The 20,028-nt window shown below is 45.5% G+C and overlaps 1 protein-coding gene across 5 annotated transcripts in view; it reads left to right on the forward strand.

The window, feature by feature from the left end:
- Positions 1 to 3,438: 3,438 nt before the first annotated feature.
- The window catches only part of klhdc8b (kelch domain containing 8B), a 29,818-nt gene continuing 13,228 nt past the window's right edge, over positions 3,439 to 20,028 (forward strand). Inside the window, exons 1-5 of one of the 5 annotated variants that reach the window (XM_076983960.1) lie at positions 3,439 to 3,641; positions 7,461 to 7,565; positions 8,304 to 9,228; positions 13,161 to 13,316; positions 15,339 to 16,351. In XM_076983960.1, coding sequence (XP_076840075.1) covers positions 15,961 to 16,351 — 391 coding nt within the window. In that variant the 5' untranslated portion in view covers positions 3,439 to 3,641; positions 7,461 to 7,565; positions 8,304 to 9,228; positions 13,161 to 13,316; positions 15,339 to 15,960. The remainder of the gene's footprint in view (positions 3,642 to 7,460; positions 7,566 to 8,303; positions 9,229 to 13,160; positions 13,317 to 15,338; positions 16,352 to 20,028) is intronic. The other 4 variants (XM_076983964.1, XM_076983961.1, XM_076983959.1 and 1 more) reach the window with 4 other exon arrangements.

Consider the following 20,028-nt stretch of genomic DNA (forward strand, 5'->3'; position numbering starts at 1 on the left):
CTGAGGCTGTGTTCGAAATAGTCTACTACATACTACTGGCATACTGATCGAGCCCCAAATCAGTATGTCGTATGCAGTATGTGACCAAAATGAAAATTTTCAGTACGCGAAACATACCCGGATGACCTACTACTTCCGCAAAATATTCCAGTACGCGAACAGAGCTATCTTCGTGGTGTACTGCATCCCATCATGCAACGCTACGTTCACGTGACCCCGTAGTATGCTTTGCTTTTGTCGCATACTGGAAACTGTACTGCATACTACTACGAGGACCAGTATGCAGTATCCAGTATATACTGAGTCCAGTATGCAGTATCCAGTACGTAGTAGTCTATTTCGAACACAGCCTGAGAAACATTCCACGGTGCAAAAGTGTCTCATGCGTTAAATTTCCTGTAATTAATTAATCGAAATTAACGCGTTAAAGTCCCACCACTAAAATATATATAAATATATATAAAACGTTATATATAGTTTTATATAGTGTTTCTGAACAATTCTGCAACTTCTATCTGAACACATCAAAGTAATAGTAATTGGCTCTTTCACAGAGCACTAGTATTTTGTGTTAAGTTGTTGCTGAAAGTGACTGTCGCAGACAGCACCTGCTAGAGTATTGTTCACCAGCCGCTACTGCTGTGTAGTGTTGAACTGCCTTTGTGGGGATTAGTGAATGCGTAAACGAGGAGATTTCAGACATAACCGGAATACCACTCTTCCATTGTATCCATTTCACTCTGCAACACTCCACGTGAAAGATTGCTCTCACGGTAGTCGTTTGGAGAGAAGCGCTAAAGTGTTGAGACCGTGCTGAGGAGAGCTCTTCCTGGAGATACATCTCCTCCTGCTCGTCTGTCACGCTGCGCTCCCCTCCTGGGTGATCGATGGTCAGCGGTTACCCAGTCTGGTGAGATCAACTGACCAGCAGTGTGTCGAGGGCAGTGTTGCGAATAACGCCGTTAAAAATAACGGCGTTAGGTAACGGCGTAATTTTATTAGTAACGGGATAATATAATTAATTACTTTTCCTGTCGTTACAACGCCGTTGACGTTACTGGTCATTAAAAGCGGTGCGTTACTATATATTGATATACTAACAGTAATCCGAGCGGACCGCTGCCCAGGCTAGTGAGGAGTAACAGATCTCGATAGGTCACAGTTCTCGGTGTAACACCTGTTTAACTTAACAAGTCAGAAAGCGATTGGCTAAGGCAGAGTTATGGTAGCCAATCAAAGCCAGTGTTTTTACACGCGCGCCGAAGCACACGACACGAACAGAGAAGAGACAGAAATGGCGAGGAAGAAAAATTATCATTTTCAAGGTGGCGATATAAACATTATTTAAGAAAATACTTGAAGTTCCTGAATGTCTACCAGACTGGGTATTTGAATTATTTAATTAAGAATAGAGGTTGTATTGTTAAGTTTACTTCTGTTGTGAACAAACATGAGAGAATTTAATTTTATTTGATAGATGTAAATGCACTTTATATAGTGTAACTGTTTACTTTTTTTTTTTTTTACAAAGATTTGGGATATTAAAGGATTTTATCATGCACTGGTCTGTGGATGTGCAATAAATATCAAAAGTTAAACACCTTTCTGATCTACTCATTTCAATAAATATCAAAAGTTAAACACCTTTCTGATCTACTCATTTCAACTGACTGTAAAAACTGCTTTTTCAAAAAAAATCCTTATTCATTAGCATATAACTTTTTTTTAACTGTAACGCAAATAGTTACTTTCTCTGGTAACGAGTTACTTTTATTATAGAGTAATTCAATTACTAACTCAGTTACTTTTTTGAACAAGTAGTGAGTAACTATAACTAATTACTTTTTTAAAGTAACGTTCCCTACACTGGTCGAGGGTCAGGGTAGGAATACTTTAATACTGAAATACTGAATAGCCTACTGTAATACTGAATATTGTAATAGCCTAGTGAAAACTGTAACACTGAAAACGAATACTGTAATACTGAAAACGAATAGGCATACTGTAATACTGAAAATTATAATACTGTAATCCACGCAGTCTGATTATTTTCAGTTTCCTTGTAAAGTCTTGAGAATTTTAAAGAGTGAATGAGCGTTATCACTGAGACCTAGAGATATTTCCAAGTATGTTTGGTGCTGGATTTGTATATAGGCCTATTGTATTTTCCATTAAAAAGCATTTTATTACAAATATAAAATATTTGGTTTCTTCACTCCCTTTCCCCCTCTGCTTTGGTCTCTCTCTTTCTCATTCTCACCCTGTAGCCTACCTCTCTCTCTCTCTCTTGAGCAGTTTGACATCGCATTCTCTGAATGTGTGTTGGCTTATTGTTGTCCTATAGCAATGCGAGCGTCCTCATTACAGCCTAAATGAGACGCTGTGGCATAATTAGTCTGCAGTTGGAGGCCAGGCATTTTTCCTTACAGCGCCCACAAGTGTGTTGCCTTCCTGCCTAATGACTCAACGACAATACAAAAGTTTATATTCATGCTCAATTTAAGGAGACGGTGACGCACCTTAAAAAAAGACTGAGATCTTTAGGTTATAGTGGACCAGGGTATGGCAGACACCAGATGGGGGCAGTAGTGTAATTGAATGTAGTCGGGCTGTAGTGCTTAAAGGCTGTCTTTGCCGAAGGCGCAGCGCTCTCCTGTAGCCTCTGTCCGCTGATATTTGTCCTTACGCGCCGTAACAGATGCGGTTTATTTAAGACCCTGAGGACGGCAAATGGTCCCAGTCAGGGAGATCTAAAACATCTAATTCCGTGGTCCCAATCGTTGTTATAGGAATAAGAGGCATGCATTGGGCTATGCATCCCACGACACCCCTCGGTGTGAACCCTGGCAATACAGAAAGGTGTATATCGATTTCAATTCATGTTGGTGCTCAGCTATCTCACTTTTGAATTGAAGTCGTTTCCGCCTGTGAAATAAATATTATTTTATAATAATTAACGTGCGTAGGTTTTGTGTGTGTGTGTGTGTGTGCGTGTGTGTGTGGGTGTGTGTGTGTGTGTGTGTGTGTGTGTGTGTGTGTGTGTGTCTTGCATTTGTCGGTAAGTTTTCTCATGTTTTGTTAGAATAATAAAACAATTCATTTTTATTATTCTAATAAAAATATCAAAGGCTATGTAACATACCAAAGTGACATATCTTTTGAAATATCACTAGCCTATATACTACCTCGACGAACTGTCAAAACTGACAACCCTGACTATGGATAAAGTTACTCTAGATTACTTCCCCATAAACAATTTTACAGTGAAATCTAAAAGAAAACCTATGAAAATCGTACAATAGCTGTGAGGAAAATGAACATTGGTTTTCATCAAGGGGCTGAATAATCGACTGTATGCAGCCATTGTCGTGTGCGCATCCAGCGCTGCGCTGTGGAGAGGGAGGGCGAAGTGAGACTCTGTGGAGAGGGAGGGCGAAGTGAGACGTTTCTGAGCCAATGGAAACATTCATACGCGGAGCATCTTTCCCAAACATAAACCGAGCGACACGACTATCAGAACCGTAACCTCTCGTTCCAGAAAAGAGTCTCACAGTCTTAGCTGGTGCGTGAAGTTTAAGGATGTTAAACATAGTCTCGTGCACTGTGTCACTGACGTTTCTCTCGTCTGGAGCACAATAAAGGTAATTATACCATGAACGTCCCTTTTGAAGTTTTCGTTTAACTTAGCCTATTAGCTAATGTTCAGTGTTTGTGCGATGGACACTGCAGTAATTGACCTGCGTATACATCCCGTTCAGATCTTTGCGCACGAGAAATATCTGTAAGGATTTTTAAAAGGTCGATTTTGCACCATCTGAGATAGCAGTACTGCTTCTAAAACCAATTTAGACAGTTTTCTGTGGGCTATCCAGTTTTTGAGGAAACGGCTCATGATTCGCGCGTAAAGATCTACTTCGCCGAAATTGGGGATGCCAGTGGCACCTAGATTGGTGAAACTAATTTTAAACAAACAGGGCAGATCCTTAGAATTACATTGAAGACATGATTGTACTGAAATTACTCGCGTCTTGGTGTGAAAGTGTAGCCTGGATGGAAACGGACTAGGCGCGTTTGCACGAGCGCTCCGCGTCATCGCCACAGCCACAAACTGTTTTTACGCTCCGGCGAGATTCCGAGCAGGTTTGTAGCGGAGAGAGGTACCGCTCGGCTTCGTCTTCCATTTTAAATAGACGTTAAGTGCTACTTCATGCGTGTCAAAGTGCATTTATTCGGCCAAACTACGTAAGTCTACCATAACAGCTTTATATTTCTCGAATTACACAAGCACTCATCATATGAATCATCATTCTGTTTAAAATTTTTGTAATTACAGTTGATTTCTAACCTGTTGTGCTATTCCTATAAAATTATTTAAACCAAAATGTAAGGTCACAGTGAAGAGACCGAACTACGTGTTTCCTGTCTTACGTTTCTAACCCTTAAAGTAGGCTATTTTCTTCATATATGACATACACCTTGTATCGCGATAATGTGTATGTGCTCTCTGTGCTCTCTTTCGGCTTTCTCATACAATTTTGTGATTTAATCCTTTAATCCACAACTAAGCAAATATAGCTTAAAAAATGCAGCTCCTCAACAACAAGTCATATGGGAAATTACGTTAATTTAAAGTCTTGTTCCTTAGCCAGTGCCACGTTAAAAACTGCAGTTTGGTTTAACTGTGTGTATGGTTTAAAATAGTTTGGACTCACTTTTTGCTCTCGTTCTCCCTGGAGATAGTAATTACTGCCTCATGTATGTAAGTGATAGCCCATGTCCCCTCAGTGGCAGTCATTTTCATAATAGCATGAAGTGCTGATCTCCTGTTTACAGTATATCTTGAAATATATTGAGCTGCTTTGATATCTGGCAATTCATGAGTTTGTGTGGGTTTATATTGCATCATCAGTTGTGTATTTGCTCTGAACTGAATCTTTGAATGACCTTTTATGTCTAAATTTATAACTTTGAATTTGATATCACTATAGTGAAACACCAAGCAAATTAAAGTGCTGCAGTATTCAAACACTTCTGGACTGGACGAATCACCAATCATAGCCTTTAAGTCACGGTCCATATCACTGCAGCTGCGACCCAGGTTTACTGAGCAACCACATGGAGTGCAGATATTCAAGGAAGCAGCATGTGGCCCAGAAGGAACAGACTCCACATGTGTGGTGTTAGATGTGTTCCAGATGTGTGGTGTTAGATGTGTTCCAGAAGTGTGGTGTTAGATGTGTTTCATGTGAGTGGTGTTAGATGTGTTCCAGATGTGTGGTGTTAGATGTGTTTCATGTGAGTGGTGTTAGATGTGTTTCATGTGAGTGGTGTTAGATGTGTTCTAGATGTGTGGTGTTAGATGTGTTCTAGATGTGTGGTGTTAGATGTGTTTCATGTGTGTGGTGTTAGATGTGTTCTAGTTGTGTGGTGTTAGATGTGTTCTAGATGTGTGGTGTTAGATGTGTTCCAGATGTGTGGTGTTAGATGTGTTCTAGATGTGTGGTGTTAGATGTGTTCCAGATGTGTGGTGTTAGATGTGTTCTAGATGTGTGGTGTTAGATGTGTTCTAGATGTGTGGTGTTAGATGTGTTCCATGTGAGTGGTGTTAGATGTGTTCTAGATGTGTGGTGTTAGATGTGTGGTGTTAGATGTGTTCCAGATGTGTGGTGTTAGATGTGTTCTAGATGTGTGGTGTTAGATGTGTTCTAGATTTGTGGTGTTAGATGTGTTCCAGATGTGTGGTGTTAGATGTGTTCTAGTTGTGTGGTGTTAGATGTGTTCTAGATGTGTGGTGTTAGATGTGTTCCAGATGTGTTCCAGATGTGTGGTGTTAGATGTGTTCCAGATGTGTGGTGTTAGATGTGTTCCAGATGTGTGGTGTTAGATGTGTTCTAGATGTGTGGTGTTAGATGTGTTCCAGATGTGTGGTGTTAGATGTGTTCTAGATGTGTGGTGTTAGATGTGTTTCATGTGTGTGGTGTTAGATGTGTTCTAGATGTGTGGTGTTAGATGTGTTCTAGATGTGTGGTGTTAGATGTGTTCCAGATGTGTGGTGTTAGATGTGTTCTAGTTGTGTGGTGTTAGATGTGTTCTAGATGTGTGGTGTTAGATGTGTTCCAGATGTGTGGTGTTAGATGTGTTCCAGATGTGTGGTGTTAGATGTGTTCTAGATGTGTGGTGTTAGATGTGTTCTAGATGTGTGGTGTTAGATGTGTTCTAGTTGTGTGGTGTTAGATGTGTTCTAGATCTGTGGTGTTAGATGTGTTCTAGATGTGTGGTGTTAGATGTGTTCCAGATCTGTGGTGTTAGATGTGTTTCATGTGAGTGGTGTTAGATGGGGACTAAATGTATTGTTTCAGGCTAGTCTACCTACATGGCGGAAATGAGCCCTAGACACTTAAATTGTCAGTAAAAACAGCAAAAAAACCCATTTAAAAAACAGATTTCCTCTTTTTGTTATTTATTTGGCACAATTCCATGTCCAAATGTTCCATGTTGCCTTTTAATTGCTTCAACTAGTCACCAGATATGATTAATTTCCACTCAACAGTCTGAGGACTTGAAGGAGGATGATACACACATAGAAGCAGGTTGGCAGGAAGTGCAGGTTCAGTCTGCCCTCTTCCAGCTCCTCACTGGGGGGTCACTTTAGTGGGTGATTAAAAAGCTGGATGGACTTCCTTATGAATTACATAGGGAAATTAATGAATGAGGTGCCCTGGGCTGGGCCTTTTTTCTTTAATGAGACACAAACATCACAGCACCTATGGGACCAATTTAAAGAGTGGGTTTATGATTTTGGTCCACCATTCATAGACAGCTGAAAAAAGCAGCGTGTGATGATGAATTCAGGTCAGCCTTGTTTTCATTCACTTTTTACCTGTTGTTCTTATTTCCCATTTATAGAAAGGTGATGTCAGAAGACTGAAGTTCTGATTATATTCTGATTATACCATCCACTGTTGCTGGTCACAAAGACGGAGTCAAGGGCCCCTCCCAAGGGCCTTTATGAATATTCGACTCTGAGTCTCTTGCAACTATAAATGAAATGTCGAGGCGGAGCCAACCATGGCCTCGGTGCACTGACAAGTCATTAGACTTCCTTTCCCATAGCAATAATAGATGCAGTGCCTTAGGAACCTTAGGCCTCCTTTTCTGTATATGACAAACAGTGTAATCCCACTGTTGGTAGCCATTACTTATAACAGCGAACAGACTCATAAATGCTCCCTATACTGCATACCTGCACTCCCTGTTGTGATGAAATGTTAAGGACAAAACATAGAATATATTACTGAGTGCAGAATGTATTGCTGTATTATACCAAGAAATGAGCCCTAGTCAGTAGTGATTTGTTCTCTGTTGGAACAAATGCTTGTGTGTGTGTGTGTGTGTGTGTGTGTGTGTGTGTGTGTGTGTGTGTGTGTGTGTGTGTGTGTGTGTGTGTGTGTGTGTGTCAGAAGCAAGCGGGTGATGTAAGAGCAGATTGACAGTGGGGCTGGAGGAACCGTGTGCTGTCCCAGGCAGTGGCGTTGCTCTGCGCTGTTGTGCTCTTCATTCGAATGGTAATCTTTTTCTCATTACTTTCCTCTATTTCGATCGTTTCACATGATTTTAGTGGATGCTTTGGAGAGACAAAAATGTACTGCACACACACACACACACACACACACACACACACACACACACACACACACACACACACACACACTTGCTCACTCACTCACACACACACACACACTTGCTCACTCACTCATTTGTGCAATCACTCAATTGGTCATTTCTCGCTTTGGAAGACAGAAGGAATGCTGTGGGAGTGAATGTGATGAGGAAAGATAGCCCCCTTTAACTCTAGATGTCCTTAGCTCAGTACACATGATGGTACAGTAAATGTTCCCATAAAGCCCAAGTCAAATCATACCATGGGCAGCTTCACCGTCTTGTGTGGGTTGTGGAATTTCAGGTGGAGCTGGGCTGCTCTGGGACTTCAAGTGCTGTTTCCCAGAGCTCTTTGCCACACTGTCCTTGTCACAGGCATCTTTGGACTCTGGTCTTGTGTCTTTGAAGAAGGCCAGGAGCCTGTGTCTCTTTAAAGAGGAGTGCCACTGGTGTGTCTGGATCCAGTCAGAAATAATTATATTTACTTCCATGTGTTTATAACATCTTGTCCTGCTTTCCTGCCTCCTCTGAGTTCCTTTGGCATTATTGCTGGATTTTGCGCACAGGAATTCGACTTGCTTTCATGCCTAAACGCGTGTGTGTGTGTGTGTGTGTGATGTGTGTGTGTGTGTGTGATGTGGCAGTGACGCTGAAGCTGAAGCTCAAAGGATTGTGGGGACTATGAAGTGCTACTGAAAGAGGGAAGCGTGTGCTGTCGAGGCTCAAACGAGGCCAGAACACAAATCGTCCAGCAGCTCAGAGATGATGTTTAGCAGACACTGCCATGCTGACCTGACAGGCATCGCTTTCGCTGCATGGTTTCCTTCCTGCTGGCATCTCTCTTGTCTCACTCTGCTCTTGTCTTCTCTCTCGCTCACTCGCTGTGCCTCTCTCTCTCTCTCTCTCACTCTCTGAGTCTCTTTTAGTCTTTCTCTCACTCTCTTTCTCAACCTGTTTTTCTCTCTTACTATCTTGTATGGTCCTCTCTTGCTCTCTTCTCACTTTTGTCTTCTCTCACTCTTTCCCTTGCCCTCCCTCTCTCTCTCTCTCTCTCTCTCTCTCACTCGGCTTCACAGCTTCCTATTTTTTCCACCCCTGAGCTGAAGCAGAGAGGCAGGGCTGCAGGCACACCGTGCACCCAGCGGATGGCGGCTGGCCAAAGCACATTTCATGGGCTCATGTGCATGCAGACATGTATGCGCCTGTGTTTTACGTCCCTGGCATTCAGGGAGGAAAAGCAATAGCATGTTACTTGTGTTTCCACAGCAACACTCTGGACCTTTAAAAACGATCTCATCCACTGAGAGGTAGAGGTGCCCAGGAGAAAGTCAGCTGGAGTGATCTCGGTTCACTGCACCTTCTCCAGGGAGCATAGTTCACACAGTATAGGCACAGAGCATCAACCATGATTCGGGTCCAGGCGGGCACCTTTGCCCAGCCTCCGCGACGCGACCCCTAACTCGCCACATGAGGCGTCCAGGGGGGTGGAGAGAGGCAACAGCTCCAGGGGGCGCACATGCACAGCGAATCCTGTGATGCTATGGACGAATACAGTTCCTTCGATTGCTGGTAGGCCTGGACTCAATGAGCACCTTTTAAACATAAAATTCACTAAACTTTGTCCCTTGCTGGCGGTGGCAGTATATGAGTATATGATCTACATGCTCCAGTGCAAGCAGTGCAGTTTTTGAACACCAAGGGTGAAGCGAATTAACAGTCAGTGGACCGTGTAGGGGAAGTGAGGTGGTACATGGGGACACGCCCCCGTGTGAACGGACTCAGACGGGCCTAAACGCACACGCAGCATTGAAGGGAGGAGCCCACAGCCAGTTAATCCGCTGGGTTCTGCACGGTTCTTTGTGCTGAATGGAGTGAAGATAAAAGACCGCTGGTCCTGAGTGCTGATGCTTCAGCTGGAATATTATATTTATCACGTTTACAGCAGAGTGGTGTGTGCATGTGTGTGTGTGTGTGTGTGTGTGTGTGTGTGTGTGTGTGTGTGTGTGTGTGTGTGTCTTCTGTGTTTTGGTGTTGATGGAATGGTTGTGTAGAGGAGCGGTAGTGTCAGATTGCATTAAAATGGGTGATGTGGCAAGATATCACCACTCCTTCATTCACACACACACACACACACACACACACACACACACACACACACACACACACACACACACACACAACACACTCTGAAATATTTTAATGTATTCGTTTTAATGCACTTTTATCTTTCTGTTTCACATCTCATCTCTTCCTGTGTCCTTAACCTCAGGTTACTTTCTGTAAATGTGTTTATTTCACATTTGTGCCTCTGCGTCGTCGGTGACACTCTCCCTCTCTCCTCCTGCTGCTTTAGGGTGCCAGAAGGAAGAATTTTATATTAGTGAAGTTGTGCACAGGTCAAGTCTTGATATACAGTATCCAGCATCTTAATTGGAAAACAGTTATCTTGTAGGTACTGCTGCAACAAAAACTAACACCATACTTTTGCCTTGTACAATTTTTGTTAGCCATTCCTCATTAATTAAATGTCAGTTCCTAACCATAGGGCAGCTTTTGCCTAGATATTTCTGGATGCTGGACCATTCTGAGCCCACTGGTGACGTGTACATACCCAAGAAACACTGCTCTCACTCGTAAACTTCCCTTGAACCAGAACCAATCCACTTCACCACCCAGACAATATCACAATATCACTGATGTCACATGCTGATGTCACGTGATGTTTCAGGTTAATGGGCCACAGTCTGAACCTGTACACCTGTGTCTTTATATATGTCTTTACAATGAACACCTGTATCGGAACCTTTTCACGTTCTCCTCTGTGTAACAAAACGGCCTGCAAGGGTCCATGTAAGGCCAGTGTTTCTAACAAAATGGAAGAGTTCAGTGTCATTATACAGAGTGAATGACCTTCACAAGAACTTCCTCTGGGGCTTCTGCTGTTAAAGGTTTAGCTGACCATCTACGGATATAATCAGGCCCAAACATGATTCTCAGTGCATCTGTCAAATCTCTTGTTCTCGTTCATCTCTCCCTAATCTGTATAGCTTCTGTAAGAATCTCACTGTGTTGCTGCCATCTGATGCTTGACACTCTTGCAGTATGAAGGCTGATCTCGTTCATCACTTCATTGTTTGTATAGGAGAGTGAGTGTGTGTGTGTGTGTGTGTGTGTGTGTGTGTGTGTGTGTGTGTGTGTGTGTGTTATGAAATCAGCGCATATGTAGCACTCAGCTTTTGTTTTACGGGTCTTGAGAGTCCTGTTTTACTTATATGGCCACCTGCTTTGGGCACAGCCTGCTGCTTCATTCGCTTCTCCTCTTTCAAACTCCGAGACCCTCTCGCTGGAGTTCGATCGTGATTCTGCACTGCGGGCTAAACTCAGCGGAAACACCGTAGCCCACGCGGCTTGACTGCTGGAGCAGGAGAAGTGAATAAACTTGGGGCCTGACCTGAAGCACCGGAGAAATCAGAGCCTGCGTGATCAGGGATGAATTATAAATGGCAGCCAGTATCAAAGTTTCAGATCGAATTTCTAGCTGGTGGCTGAGGTTGTGAATGAGAGATGAACTGCGTTCAGACAGATGGATCAGCTGCAGGAAGAAGATTTAATGGCCTATCCTGTGTAATCCGCAGTCCAGACATGGGGAGAGAACAGGCGAGGTGAAGATTTGCAGGCCAGAGAGGATGCATAGATGGAAACTCATTGTTACATTGTAACATAGATGGTAACTCATTGTTACATTGTAACATAGATGGTAACTCATTGTGCTTGCACTACAGCCAGTTACTAAATCATAAAACAATATTTAATGAATTTCTTTTTGTTTGAAGGAGCAAACACTCATTTCTGGAAGGAGAACTTCCCTGCTTCCTCCTGTTTTCAGCAGTTGGTGACACTCGTGTTTTTTTGCCTGAGTAAATGAATCCAAATACAGTGTAGGTTATTGTCATAGAAAATCAAATATCTCAAGAACCTGCGTTAACCACAGTTGCATCTCTAAGAATGAACTGAAGTCCCGAATTCCTCTGTTGCTGATTTGTAATTCTAATGTGTCACATTGATTAAGCAGCCTATCAACGCAGCGGTTTCTGCTGGTTTCCCACAGGTACACTGAAGATCATAATCAGGACTAGCAAATCATAACAACACTGACAGCCACTTCTCATCTTCTTACTTTGTTTGAGAAAGCCGTGTAATAGAAAACTTTCTAAGGTCCCCATGCCAACCTTTAGTTTTAGAAACTTTCTAAAACTGCAGTTTTGTGGTTTACTGTGTTCTCTCTCTCTCTCTCTCTCTCTCTCTCTCTCTCTCTCTCTCTCTCTCTCTCTCACTCACTCACACACGTGGACACTCTTTTGCTCTTGTGCTCCACTGGTACGTTTCCCCGGGGGGGTTGTTGGGCTCCCAGGGGGGATGTTGGGTACGTGTCTTCCAGGCCTGTCATGATGTGATCAGTGTTGATGAAGGTAACACTCTGTACAGCTCCAAGCCGTGCCGCTATGGGGAGGCCGAGCTGGGCAGATTGCATTTGGTAAGGAGCTCTCTTCCCTCGTTTACGGCCTGCTCTCTCCATACACACAAAGGAGCCAGAGGGTTGCAGAACGGTCCCAGGGGTCAGACAGCCCTGAAAGAGAGCAAGACAGGCAGCGCAGACATACAGAAGGAGGAGCAGAATACACAGACCAATAAAAGCATCATGCCAGAGAAGGGAGCCACGCAGGAACAGAGGCGGATTCTTATTGGACGGGTAGATTTGCCCTTGCACGTGCTTTTCTATCGGCCGCTCACACCGGTTTATCGAACTTGCCAAAGCTTGTTATTATGAAAACAGTCTGGCGCTCTTTGGAGTGTGTTTCATTTATTTTCTGCTGTTTTGACAGATGAGGCTCTTCAGAAACATCACACTAACATGGATGCTAAATGTCCAAAGGCTCTTTAATCCTGCCCGAGTCCTGCACGTCCTGCATGTCCTGCTGTGCGCCTAAACCTTTTTGGCCGTCTAGCCTGAATGCAGTTACTAGAACAGGATGTGGCACTTTCAGAATTTCCTCAACCATCATCTCGTGCTCACGCACTCTGAAATGCATGAGCTGGGTAGCTTACGAGCACAGGGACTAGGGAGAGTACCGTCAGCTCTGGTCTCGCTGATCACAAAAGGGAACGATCCCCAGAGTGAGCTGTGCAGACTGTATCTCAAAAGATTATGTTGGGAGTTAAATTATTATGTTGGGAGTTGTGGTTGTATTATTTGTTCTGATTGCTAGAAAAAAACAGGTTATAAAGCAATTATATTATGCTTCTGTCACAAGAGTTGACTGTGGTGTGTTGTTTTCCCACGGTAACTCATTAATTCTCCTCCTAATTAGCTGATGATAAAGATCTCAAAGCCGTTTTTTATGTTTTCTGTATCTTTGTGTTCTCTCATTCGCTCTCTGTCTTACTCTCTCTCCTCATTTTTAGTGTCTTGAATTAATTTTTTGCTTTCTTTCTTCTTTCAGAGAAGTATTTGTAACAACCCTTTTCCACCCTTCCCACTGGACACTGCGTGACCAAAGATACGTCTGGACTACATTTCCCATGCTTGACATGAGGGCAGAGGCTTCATTTCTAATGTTGTAGAGTAAATTTCCAAAAGTCTGAAGGTCAAAGTGAAGGTAAGCATCTTCTCTGGTAAACTGCCTTAACTGCATTTACACTTTCTCTCTCCTATTAAACCCACTTCAAAGTGTCCGCTCAAAGATGAACCTATGCTTTCATAATGTACTTCCAATCTGATCATCCGTGCTTTAATTAATTCTGTCCAATGTGTTAAAGAGGACTGTAAATGAGCCTTTTACAGTCTGTTCTGTAATTTGTAGCATACTGTAGGGTTCTGTCATCAGAGATGTCTTCATGAGACTTCTGGCCCGTTTAAAACAGAACGAGCGAGGCGTTCCATCTGGAGACTGAAACATGCACGTGCTGCCCACACACATGCATGCGGCTATGGAGATGTTGAACACACACACACACACACACACACACACACACACACACACACACACACACACACACACATACATGCATACACAAACAACCAATGAGGTCTGACTCAGCACCCTTTACACTCACTTCATCTCTCTACCATGCTCCGTCAGTGCTGTTGTCTCAAAGGGGGAGAGTGACCATCTGTTTATTCTCCAGGCAGATAGATCTCACACACACACACACACACACACCCCAACACTCCTGAGTCTCTCATTGCCACGCACCTCAAGACACCCAGGATTCCTCTGGTTGCTGCCTCTCTCTCCCTCCCCCTTCTGTAGCTGCTCTCACGCTCTCCCCTCTCTCCCCCCCTCTCCCCCCTCTCCCCCCTCTCCCCCCTCTCTCTCCCCTCTCCCCCCTCTCCCTCCCCTCTCCCCCCTCTCTCCCCTCTCCCCCCTCCCTCCCCTCTCCCCCCTCTCCCCCCTCTCTCCCCTCTCCCCCCTCTCCCCCCTCTCTCCCCCCTCTCTCCCCCCTCTCCCCCCCTCTCCCCCCTCTCTCCCCCCTCTCTCCCCCCTCTCCCCCCCTCTCCCCCCTCTCTCTCCCCTCTCTCCCCTCTCCCCCCTCTCTCCCCTCTCCCCCCTCTCCCCCCTCTCTCCCCCCTCTCTCCCCCCTCTCCCCCCTCTCTCCCCCCTCTCCCCCCTCTCTCCCCTCTCCCCCCTCTCTCCCCCCTCTCTCCCCCCTCTCCCCCCCTCTCTCCCCTCTCCCTCCCCTCTCCCCCCCTCTCTCCCCCTCTCTCCCCTCTCCCCCCTCTCTCCCCCCTCTCTCCCCTCTCCCCCCTCTCTCCCCTCTCCCCCCTCTCTCCCCCCTCTCCCCCCCTCTCCCCCCCTCTCCCTCCCCTCTCCCCCCTCTCTCCCCTCTCCCCCCTCTCTCCCCTCTCCCCCCTCTCTCCCCCCTCTCCCCCCCTCTCCCCCCCTCTCCCTCCCCTCTCCCCCCTCTCTCCCCTCTCCCCCCTCTCCCCCCTCTCCCCCCTCTCCCCCCTCTCTCTCTCCCTCTCTCCCCTCTCCCCCCTCTCTCCCCTCTCCCCCCTCTCCCCCCTCTCTCCCCTCTCCCCCCTCTCTCTCCCCTCTCTCCCTCTCCCCCTCTCTCCTCCCTCCCTTTCCGCACTTCGGGTCCGTGCAGCTGTTCCCATCACACGCCCCATCTTATCCAGGCTGCTAATTACACATGCTCAGCTCCCAGCTAGACACACGCGGCCGCCCCCAGCCGCAACTCTCCACAGGCGAGCTGACCTTTAGGGTGGCACGCGGCAGTGATGCTCCCCTGCGTCCATCCCTCTCTCCCTCTCTCTCTCTCACACACACACACACACACACACACACACACACATACACCCATATGCACGCATACACATTCACACACACACACACACCCTCTGTCCCAAGTCAAGGCAGTAAATGGTAAATGTCATTGCTTTTGGCTGTTGAATCATGTGGGTGACTGGGTTGGTTTGACACAGGACTGGGGATCGCTGTCTCATGGAGACGATGGCCAAGTCCCCCAACGGAGGCCTGCTGCTCCAGCTCAGACAGGAGCGAACATACTGCAGGGGCCAACACCGCAATTTAATTAGTGGCTTTTACACAGCTCTCCCTCACTCTCTTACCCTCCCCCCATCTCTCTCTTTCTGTCTCTCTCTCCGTATGTGCCAGGATCTAGCTGTGTGCCGATTACCCAGCGACTGCCAGGTTCCAGACTTTCTGCCTCTCCGTGGCCGTTGCAAAGGGGAATTGGGCACCGTTTGAAAAGTCCTAGCTGTGGATTACTGCCGGCTGTGAGGTTCAAGCTCCGAAGGCCAAGACATCCCTCCCCTCCAGGAGACATGGGAGCCTTCAGAGGAATTACGCTTGAAATGGGACTCTGCTGAAGTGGCTTAATTGGAGGAGGCCTTCACCAAGTGTTGTTTACTCCAGCGGAGCAGCGCTTCTGGGCTCGCTCCGTTTGCAGCTGCGCACTTCGGACCATGCCGGTGTCCCTCTTGTGCGGCAAGAGGAGGAGAGAGATATAAATGTGCTTTTTACAAAGGTAACAAGATGAATAAATCATCGAGAGACTGAAGGCTGTTTCTCCGCAGTTTACTGCAGTTGGAGCCCCTCCCCCCCCCCCCCCCCACCTCTTCTCTCTCACTGTCAGAGAGCAGGATAAAAAAAGGGAGCTCTGGCGAACTGACAGCAGCCACCGATCCAGAGACTCCGTGCGCTGCGTTCGTTTTTTGTCGCCCGCCCGCCCCGCCCGTCCTGTGATGCCCCGCCGCCCCCGCACCCTCGCGGAGCGATGCCCGTGCCCGAGATGGCTTTGAGTCCCGCAAAGTCTCTGCACTGGGAGGTGTTCCCTGGCATGGCGGTGCCACGCGTGTACTGCGCGCCCGCCCTGGTGGCCGGCCGCCTCTACGTGCTCGGGGGCTGCGGCGAGGGCGGTCTGCTGCTGGACTCGGCCGAGGCGCTGGACCTGGAGAGCCAGAGCTGGTGCCAGCTGCCCCCGCTGCCCACCGCCCGTGCCGGGGCCTCTGCCGTGGCCCTGGGGGACCAGCTGGTGGTGATGGGCGGTATGGATGCCCAGCAGAGCCCGCTGGCATCAGTGGAGGTCTACCACCCCGATGAGGGAAAGTGGGAGAGGAAGGCTGCACTGAGCCAGGCGTCGATGGGGATCGCTGCCCTGGAGATAGGTAACGGATCCTCTCCTTTTCTTTCTCCACCTGCAGAGATGTTTCAGATGTTTTTCAGTTGGTTGGATGTGGCAGAATGCTTTAATGGAGTGGGGTTTAGTGCTTTGTGGGTTTGAGGATTGTGTGCACACAGGAAGGGCCGACAGCATCACAGGAAGCAAGAGTCGTGCTCGTCTCTTCTTCTCAGCTGGCGCCGTCTGATTAGCTGTGTTGTCCGTGTCCAATTTCTGGTGCTGTAATGACTGTCTCTTTCTCACGAGTCCACCTGAGCGCTGTTGCTACAGCTCCCAGTCAAAACCCATTAGTCATTCCGTTACACTCCACAGAGTCACTGACTTCCTAGCTTTTGGCTTCCTCTCTCTCTCTCTCTCTCTCTCTCTCTCTCTTTCTCTCTTTGTGTTGTGTGGTGGTGAGATAGGAGAGACTGATCAATGTTTAGTCTCGTTGTCCTCTTCCTGTCCCTTAGCTCTGTTCCACTATCTGGAATCCTGCCGGGTGGTGTTGCTCATCACCAACCCCCCCATACCCCCCATACCCCCCACCCCACCACTCTCCACCCGCCCTTTTAGAACAGGAAACCGCCAATGACCATGTCAAATGTAAACAGCTACTACCAGCACTGGAAAGGGTGGCGCTGCTCTTTCTCCATGTTGCCTTTCTGTGTTTGCTCGCCTGCTTCCCAGCATAGCCCACAGGACCCTGAAAGAGTGTGTGTGAGAGAAAGAGAGAGAGAGAGAGAGCAAGACGGAGAGAGAGAAAGTAAGACAGGGAGAATGTAAGTAAAAGAGTGAGTTAGAGAGTAAAAGAGTGAGAGTAAAGAACAGTGAAAGAGTGACACAGAAAAGTGAAGAGAGAAAGTGAAACTATGAGAGACGGAGGGAGGGAGAGGGAGAGAGGGTAAAAGAAAGCGAGAGAGGAAGAGAACAAATAGAAATGTCCGATCATGTGGGTTCGTTGCTCAGATGTGTGCAGGGACCAGCAGCCTCTGAACCTCTCACCTCCCCTCCCAAGACACTTATTGAATCATATTTATAAGAGCATGAATATCCTCGCCCAAGCCTGGTGCTGACTGCCAGCGCTGTGCTGCGTGTTTGCTATTACCATCAGCAGTTCAGCGCAAGGCTTTAATCCTAAAGGTAATCTTGTTCACAGTGAATGGCAACTATGACATTTAGACTGGGGTGATGAGAACGTATGAGCATGAGGACTGAGATACTTTGGAAGGTTTTTATGCGTGGTAAAGAAAGCCGACACCGCTACACTGCTAAAGTGCTCATGCGTATGGAACTATTTCTACAGTCACCATTGGTGTCCTTGAAAGCAAGTGAGATTCTACACTCAGGTGTTCTGGCTGGGGTCCAAAGCAGCCGTCTGAGTCATAAAAACATGCAAATATAATCATAACCCCATTCCTTAAATGAGAATAAAATTATTTTTTGTATGCCTATATTGGCTTGCCTTTGATGACTAAACATCTTTTAGGTTAGACCTAATGAATTAGTTCCCTATGCAGTTGTGTTAATGATTCTACTATACACTAGGGTACAATCCTAAGAACAACCTAATCTGACCCAAGATCCTTTATATTACACAAGAGACTAAACATGGACTCTTTTCTAATACACCTATTATTGTATCTGTGCTTAGGGTTGCAACGGTATGAGATTTTCACGGTATGATAACCGTCTCAGAAAATACCGCGGTATCACGGTTATCACGGTATCACAGTTAGTTTGTATATTATTAAAAGATACACTGACCCTTAAAGAAATTACAAGTTTTTTTTTTGTTCAATTAACTATTTATTGTAGAAACCTGCAACTATTGTATACAAAATGTCTCATTTTAAAAAAAAAAGCTGTAAACTTGTTTATATAAATACTGCAAAATTAGAGAAACCTAAATCATGGATTTCAGTACAATTATTTAAGTTTAAATTATTTAATATCTGATAAACTCAGCCTGGGTCAGTGTCTGATCAACAACTGTTGTAAACGTCCGTTGTACTGCCACCAGATACTGCAGAAAGAGAGGATTTATTTCTGACATAATCACAATAGAGATTTCTATTTTAAGGCTTTCACACCGAGTCTGGTTTTAACATGTGAAAAACAGGCACGTTAGAATTTGAAAATGAACGCATGTAAATTAATGGCGTCTTTCACATCCAGTGAAAGCAAGGACCATAAAAAGCTAGGTTTATTCTTTTCACTAGTGACCGTAGCGCGCGACTCCGCACAGTTCTCTCGTATCACGTTAACAAATACGAGCCTCTTGTAATTCCAGGACGAAACATGAGAGAATGTGAAGACGTTAAGATTGGGCGTTTTGAAAATAAACAACCATTAAATAATGTGATAAAAAGCTAATTATTTCGAGTATATGTATAAATATTTAACTTTATTAAGTTTAACGTGCTGGGAAATATTGAAATGGACCTTTAAAGTGACGTACAAGTGATTTAATTCCACCTTGTAAAGGTGTATGAACCCTGCAAACATGACTTTGTTCATTGCGCTGAGGCGCGGCGCGCGCAGTTACAAAATTCGAGAGGTGCACGACCTCGCTAATCGACAGCGCGTGAGACCCTCGCGCACGGGCGGAGCCACCGCGATTACGTCATTTTCGCCGCTGACATTAGTTTAGCTTTTTTGTTTTTGTTAAAAAATTTGTTAAGTCTGATACACTTTCTGCCATTCTCACCGCTGTGTGCTGAGTAGCTGAACCGGAGCGGAGTTGCGCATGCACGGGTCAGTTTCTCCGCTGGCTTGCTTTTTACCGGTAATAAGCAAATGCACACGGTATGATAACCGTGCATTTTAATACCGTGGTATACCGTGAAACCGGTTACCGCTGCAACCCTATCTGTGCTACAGGGCAGGCTACTAAACTTCTTAATGTCTTAACATTTGGTTGCATGTAATAAGTGAGGGTAGGCTGACCCTCTGTTAGACTGAAAACAAAAACATATTTGCTCACATATTTTTTAAGTATAAAGCATTTTTGGAGCATCTTCATGGTCATTTGAGAACTCCTCCAGTGATAGTAGCTGAAAGATAAAATAAATGTACTTCCTCTTCCGCTGTTCTTGAGCCCCCAGGAGCTAATGGCCTGTGCTTTACACACTGATCAAACCAAGCAAGATCGTCCAGTACTCTCACAAGAACATGCTCGAGTCTGATTAGTTACGGGCTCCCGCACGTCTGCCAGTACGCTACGTCTGGTACATCATCGTGGGTGCAGGTTTTCTTCTTCAACCCTAGTTTAGATAAAGGTCATAGTAATATTGCATGCAGATGAATACTGTATTAGGTGTGAAGTCTCTCTCTGTGCTCTAACCATTAAGCTTTGTTCCCTTCCATGTTCCATCATGTTGGGGAACAAGATGCTTTGAGTACAGAGTCATATCTTGTCATTGGATATCACTGAACTTTGCAGTCTGCTGACTTATCTGACTTATTTTTATATTAAAATATTTCATCAGTGGTTTGAGCAGAGAGGCCTTTGCTTTTTTTTAGGGACATGGAAAGGGATCTTAATAAGACTGGAAAAGAAGAGAATATAGCTACTGTTACACTGAGAACATGGTGAGAATATGAGTTCTCCAAAATAATTCAGCATGACTGAGGTGTGCAGAGCTTTCAGATGTTTAGGATATGGAGACTATGAATGCTTTG

Source organism: Brachyhypopomus gauderio, chromosome 21, assembly GCF_052324685.1.
Source record: "Brachyhypopomus gauderio isolate BG-103 chromosome 21, BGAUD_0.2, whole genome shotgun sequence".
NCBI classification, from domain to species: Eukaryota; Metazoa; Chordata; class Actinopteri; order Gymnotiformes; family Hypopomidae; genus Brachyhypopomus; species Brachyhypopomus gauderio.